The 7503-nt window shown below is 31.5% G+C and overlaps 1 protein-coding gene across 19 annotated transcripts in view; it reads left to right on the top strand.

The window, feature by feature from the left end:
* Window positions 1-7503, top strand: part of DLG1 (discs, large homolog 1 (Drosophila)) — a 294073-nt gene that overhangs the window by 171639 nt on the left and 114931 nt on the right. For all 19 annotated transcript variants that reach the window (XM_014545303.1, XM_014545309.1, XM_005873176.2 and 16 more), the window contains 4 exons: window positions 917-967; window positions 3488-3612; window positions 5425-5594; window positions 6541-6677. In XM_014545303.1, coding sequence (XP_014400789.1) covers window positions 917-967; window positions 3488-3612; window positions 5425-5594; window positions 6541-6677 — 483 coding nt within the window. The remainder of the gene's footprint in view (window positions 1-916; window positions 968-3487; window positions 3613-5424; window positions 5595-6540; window positions 6678-7503) is intronic.

Genomic DNA, 7503 nt, shown 5'->3' with positions numbered 1-7503 from the left:
TTTGCAACAATGTTTCTTAGAGAGCAGCTCAGAGGCCGGCAAGGCAGGCGGGGAACCTTGGTTTCCTCCGTCACTGGAGCAAGCAAGCCTCCTGTTCGCTTCAGCTGCCTGGTTGCTGGCCGCCATCTTGGTTGGCAGTTAATTTGCATATCGCCCTGATTAGCCAATGGGAAGCGTGTCGGAGGTACAGTTAATTACCATGTTTTTCTATTATTGGATAGGATAGATGGGCTCCAAAAATATCTATCTGCATAAAGCAGAATAATTTGAGCAGTAGAACATACTAATCTAAGAGATTGGGTAGATTACATTGGCAATAGCCCTGAGATTAACAAAGGCTTGAACCAAAGTAATAAAAATGAGAGTAAAAGGTGATGGTTTTCAGAAAAACAAGTATTCAAATCACTAAGAATTGACAATTGATTAAGATGTGCAGAGAGCCCTAGCCAGCTTGGCGCAGTGGATAGAACGACAGCCTGCAGACTGAAGGTTCCTGGGTTTGATTTCGGTCAAGGGCATATGCCTGGTTGTGGCTTGATCCCCAGTGGGGGGCGTGCAGGAGGCAGCCGATCAATGATTCTCTCTCATCATTGATGTTTCTGTCTCTCTCTCCCTTTTCCTTCCTCTCTGAAATCAATGAAAATATATTTTTTAAAAAAAAAGATGTGCAGAGAAAAGAGTCAGAATTCAATTAGCTGAATTCCATATTTGAAGATCATAATACCATGTCAACTCATTAATCACATTGTACTCTTCCATTCCTTAAAACATGTCCCTAAAATTATTAAAATGAAACTGTTATTTTATTGCTGTCACATTTAACAGGTTTTTATTAATAAATCATGCAAAAATTATGTTTTGCCATTTCAAATTTTATACTCTAAATTTCTGTGCTACTTCTTTTTCCCTCCATTAGGTTAATGGCACTGATGCAGATTTTGAATATGAAGAAATCACACTTGAAAGGGTAAAAACTATTAATTATCTTAAGTTTTTATGCATAAATCTGTTGCTTTAAAGAACTCTTTAAGTATACAGTACTGCTCTTTCATTATAGAATTCAAGGGAATAGATCTTCCAAAAAACAGAGCCATGTAATATTCATTTCTTTTATGAGTTACATATCATAAAATTAGCCTTGGTATTTTCAGAACATGTTGCTTTTCTTTAATAACCTTTTTTAAAATTACCTTTTTATTTAAAATAATTTTAGATTTGTAGAAATGTTATACAGAGTTCCCATTTTCCTGGACTCATTTTCACCTGCTGTTAACATCTTACGTTACTACAATACATTTGTTTCAACTAACGAACCAGTATCGATACATTATTAACTAAAGTCTACACTTTATTGGATTTTCTTAGTTTTGATGTTTTTCTCTTCCAGAATCTCATCCAGGATACCACATTACATTTATTTATCATGTTTCCTTTAGACTGACAGTTTCTCAGATTTTTTCCATTTTTAATTTAATTTTTAAATTTATTTTTTATATAATAAAATATTATTTTAAGTAAGTATTTAGTACCCTGGTCATTGTATCAATATTCTTTCATAGCAAAATAATAACCATATTTCTAACTGACAAGACCCTATCGAAAACTCATGTACTCCCCTAGTCAGAAAATAACTTAAGGGTATAATTCAGATGTATAAATTTTCTTGCTATATTTTCCCCTTAAGGATATCAGCATTTAATTGATGCTTTATTTTAGTAAAACCACCCTGTGTGACTAGCATTTTGGAGAAATGAAGTGTTCCATACAAGTAAATTTCCTGAGTAGCTGAGTATACAGGGTGGGGCAAAAGTAGATTTACAATTGTTCGTATGGAAAATAATACAACGATTAATGAATAATTACAGGAATAAACTCTGTTTTGCATGCTCCCAACTATAAACCTACTTTTACCCCATCCTGTATATAAGATGAAAATCCTAGATAATTAGATTTGCTTATATTTGAATCCAGAATAGACTCTGAGTGAAAATAGACCTTAAAAGAGTCGTTTACATGTATAATAGATATTTATTGCCTACTATCTGAATATGGATCTCCTATTCAAGTGAGGTAGATGACTGATTAACTTTCAAATAAGCATAGTATTAATGTATTGTACATATTTCAATGTGGTGTTCTGTTGTTGGGTTTTTTCCCAGCCTTATTGAGATAATTGACATAAAATTTTAATTTTTTATCTTACTCATTTTTCATTCTTTCCTAATGCCTTTTAAATTCCTTTATTTAGTCAGGACTGTACATTGTATTTTCACTGATTAAAGAACCGGAATATACTGGGAATTGGGAAAATGTTATTAAAGGGTACACACTTGCAACTAGAAGATAAGTTCCTGAGATCTAATGCACAGCATAGTGATTATAGTAAATGATACTGTATTATGTATTTCAGAATTGCTGTGAGACGAGCTTTTAAGCATTATCACCACAAAAAATAAATAATAACTATGTGACATGATAGAGGTGTTGACTAAAGCTACAGTGGTAATTAATTGCAATATATAAATGTATCAAATCAACACATTGTACACCTTAAACTTACACAGGTATATGTAAATTATATCTTATTAAAAAGAAAATAAAAAAAGAGCTTGAGTACTTGCATAACTTGATAAACTCACACAACCTATTGATACTATTGCTGAGATTCTAGTAACTCTTGAGGAGTTGAGACTGAAAAAAAAAATTTTTTTTAAATAGAATTTTAGGGCACATCATAGTAGAATGACTGTGTAAGCTATTTAATACTAACAGTTAAATAATAGGTCCAGATATGTTTGCTTATTTGAATTGCTGAAAGCCAGAGTTGGAAAATTGCAAAATAAACATTTTAAAAATACCATTGCTTAGAATAATTGTCCTTAGAGACTTATAGCAGTAAAACCCGTTTTTCAAAGAAAATATTCAGAAATCCTATATGTAAAACAAGCAAAAAGTAGCGCTGCTTTGACAAATTGATGAAATAAGCTGATGGCAAAGTTAGCAGAAGAAAAGCTCCACCCCCTACCCCTTTCTTAAAAGACTAAAATAATATATTAGTTTTACCTACTCAGAAATAATAGCAACAAAAAGAATAATCTCAGTGTTTTTCTCTTAGAGACATTTGCCTTACCCAACATGAGCGAGGTACAGTCTAAAAGAAAAGATCTAGTAGTGATACCTTTGCAGAAAGGTGATTAATCCAAGGACAAATTGTAAATACTTATAAAGAAAAAACCATAGACTAGACTCCAAAAGTGTACTCAGTACCTGTTCTTCAGTCTCACCTACTCAGCAATAATGCCTCTGAATTCTTCATAGAGAGAAAAGGCTTTCCTTGTATTTTTTAATTTAGAATATTCATATTCCCTGTATAGGTACCTTTATGAGTTTGTTCCCTGTGTTAGTACAGTTTCTAGGCCCTATAATGACAGAAACCTATCAATAAAGATAATTATTATTCACTGATTTTTTTTTTCTCTATTCCTAGGGAAATTCAGGGCTTGGCTTCAGCATTGCAGGAGGTACGGACAACCCACACATTGGAGATGATTCAAGTATTTTCATTACCAAAATTATTGCAGGGGGAGCAGCTGCCCAAGATGGAAGATTGCGGTATGTTTTGCACTTTATATTAAGATACTGAATCCACTTTGTGTATTTTTCTGTAGGCAAACTGAACAAGGCATAAACACAAAAAGAAACACTATCACAATAATTAATGTAAGGTAGATGCTCAAATAATGAGTGAATGAGATAATTGTGCTCTAAGCATTGTTTCTTCTCTCATTTAGGAATTTAATTTTGTCTTACTTTCTATTTTCAAATAAATTCACAAAATTTTTTGTATTTTCTGGGTATGAAACATATATATAAACTTACTTAAGATACAGGGATCAGATATCTCTGAGTTTGTATTTCCTACCACAAAGAATAAAGATAATGTAAATTTAAATATATTTTATTAATTGAATAGATGAAAATAACAGTTATTTAAACTCTTGTTTAAATTTAGTGTTCCATTTCAGAAGGTATCTTTAGCATACCTAGCTGTTTCCTTAGGCCATAGATTATGGGAATTTTATTCACTTGTTTATGATATATATATATATAGTGGCAGTTTTAGGGTAAGGAATTTATATGGTCTATAAAAAAATCTTATTTTAAGGTTATTGGTACCTCATGCCATTCTTCAGTTTCTAAGCTTCTCACTGGACATGACAGGTGGTATATTAACTTAATTCTATTAGATATGAAATAAATAATTTGACCATTCATATAAATGTAGACATTTATTTCCTGATTATGTTACTGACCTTTTATTTGTGTTTCTGATATGTGAATATTAATATGTCCCATTTGTTTCACTAAGGAAACATACCTATAGTATTAACTCTAAGGTATCATTGTCTTTGGATTTAGCATTTCTTTTCTCTAAATATTTTTTATTTTATTTTATTGTTTAAAGTATTACAGATAATAGTACATATGTCTCCTTTTTTTTATTCCTCCCCTGACCTTCCCAATTCAAAGAACTGGCAATTTTCTCTAAATATTAAAGTTAATTGGATATAGAATCTTATCAGGATCAATTATTAATATTTTAATTATGTTTTGTTCCCCTTTCCCACCCAACTTTAAATGACCATCTTCCTCTTCTCTCCCAACCCCCAAAATGAGACGAGAGCTAGGGCAAAAAATTAGAACTAGGAATGAATCAGACTTTAAAAAAAAAGACTTTGTTATTAAGTTATTTACATTATAACCTTTTAATTAATATACTAAATAGTATATAACCTTGAACTTTTATAAATCTCAACAAATAACTTTATTTTTTTTAAATCTAGTATCTAATTTGGAAAAGGCAATCAAAAAATATTTTGGGATAAATCTCAGTTTTGTCACTTACTATCTCTGTGACCTTAAGCTAGATATTCATTCTGAGCCTCAGTTTTTTTATCTTTGAATGACATCCCTGTTGGTCATTATCTGAGTGGCCTTGGGAAAATTATTTAAACTCTTTGTGCCTTATTATCTTCTGTAAATTAATGATATAAATATGTACCTAATAAGAGTTAAATTAAGCACTAAAAGAAGTAGTTGGCATGTGGTTAATGCTAAATAAATATTTGCTATTTTTCTAAAGTATTAAGCCTACACATAATAAGCATACAAATTGCAGTTGTTATTATTCAATATTTTTGTATAATCTATTATTTGTACTGTTTCTTTTGTTGGCCATTGGGAAATGTTTGTGTTTATTAATATGAGTATTTGATACATTGTAATTAAACATGCAGTTTCTTCACTTATATTTTCTCTAGCAAATAATTCTCTTTACCTTAAAAATGAAAAGGCCAACAAAAAATTGGCAAAATGAAAAATTGATATTTAAATTTTTAATACTTAATTTTTATTTTTCCTCAGGGTCAATGACTGTATATTGCGAGTAAATGAAGTAGATGTTCGTGATGTAACACATAGCAAAGCAGTTGAAGCTTTGAAAGAAGCCGGGTCTATCGTACGCTTGTATGTTAAAAGACGGAAACCAGTATCAGAAAAAATAATGGAAATAAAGCTCATTAAAGGTCCTAAAGGTATACATAAATCATACTAAGACAAATTAAGTAAGGTATCTTTGAATTAAGTATAACTACGAAGTTATTTATGACACATTCTAAGATTAACAATACTGGGAACGTACAGAATTTACCTGAATTTTTAGAATTTCTACTATTTCTACTGATTTTTGTCTTAAGTAGACTTCTACTTAAATACTTTGAAGTAATGTATAGTGTGGGTATTAACTTGTAATCTTTAATCCATAGTATGTTAAATGCAAGTACAAAGACTAAGTTAAAAGAAGAAAATATGAATGTATCATTAGCAGTTCATCTGCAATGAGGACTATTCAGATTTGATTTCTGAATTTTGAAAACATGGATGGAATTAATATTTCAATAGAAATATTGATTCTAATTTGTGATTCATGGAAGAGGTGCTACTCCAATGAACAAAATAAGGAATAGAGAGCTACAAATTTGTTTGATACTAAGCTATGAGATTTATGAGTTCCATAAATGCATTATTTAAAATTAATTCGTAGAATATTGGAAAAATATTCACATTTCTGAAGCTTATTCTGCCCATCACCAGCAGACAATTTTATTATTTTTTTTCTTAATTGTTTTAATCTCCTGAAGGTATTAAAAGTGTTAGTAAGAAGCAGTTAAGTTCGAAACAAAAGTGAAACATAATTTTACAATGTCTCTTTGAGCTAACCAACTAATTCATTTACAAAGAGACTTTAAGACTTAACCTGGGAGGGGGAGACAGAGGAACTTATTTGTAACAGGAGCACTTATAATTACAGTTGTCCCCTGATTGAGGACAAATATTTAGGAATTTAAAAGCAGGTAAATAAATTATTTTCTATTTTAAAAACATAGTGTGAAATTATCACCTTCTGTTTTCCATCCATTTCTTTCTGGACTTTAGTTCACACTTATTGATGAGATTCTAAGACTAGTGTTTTCCAAACAGGTCTTGGGTTCAGCATTGCTGGAGGTGTTGGAAATCAACATATTCCTGGGGATAATAGCATCTATGTAACCAAAATAATTGAAGGAGGTGCAGCACATAAGGATGGTAAACTTCAGATTGGAGATAAACTTTTAGCAGTAAGTATAAGAAGTGTTGTTTTGAAAATTATTTTGATTATGTCTTTTTTTTTCTGACAGACTCTGGAATTTCAACATGCCAAAAATGTTTCAATGATTTAAATGAATGCATACTAGCCTTACTTTAATCAAAACCTGCAAATGATTCTTGGTATTATCTTTATTTTTTATTTCAATTTCCTCTACCAGCTCCCCTGCCTTTTTCTTTTATTTTTCCTTCTATTTTTTGTTGATGGGTTAAGGCAGGGGTGGACTCGAGGGCCACAATGGGTTCTTAAACTGGACCGGAGGGCCGGAACAAAAGCATGGATGGAGTGTTTGTGTGAACTAATATAAATTCAAAGTAAACATCATTACATAAAAGGGTACGGTCTTTTTTTTTTTAGTTTTATTCATTTCAAACGGGCCGGATCCGGCCCACGGGCCGTAGTTTGCCCACGGCTGGGTTAGGGGCTTGGATTTACAGAATTGTTTAATCATAGGTCTTAGGTTCATAACACAATGTCATTCTTTGTTCAGATGTGACTTATTTATTTAGTTTTATACTTAAGTTAATTGATTTATTTATAATGAAAACTGCTAAGTCATTACACAACCCAACAATTTGTTATTCCTTTGCATTTTATTTTATTATTTTTGTCCTTTTTATTTATTGGGGGGACACTGGTTAACAAAATTATACCAATTCCACATACACAAGTCTACAACACATCTGTACACTGTATTGTGTGTTCATCACCCCAAGTCAAGTCTCTGTTCATCACCATTTATCCCCCTCTATACCCTCCTCCACCTCCCTCTACTACCCCTCCCCACCAGCAATCAC

The sequence above is a fragment of the Myotis brandtii genome, unplaced genomic scaffold (genome assembly GCF_000412655.1).
Source record: "Myotis brandtii unplaced genomic scaffold, ASM41265v1 scaffold4, whole genome shotgun sequence".
Classification (NCBI taxonomy): Eukaryota; Metazoa; Chordata; class Mammalia; order Chiroptera; family Vespertilionidae; genus Myotis; species Myotis brandtii.
This window is presented reverse-complemented; position numbering and strand designations above follow the sequence as displayed.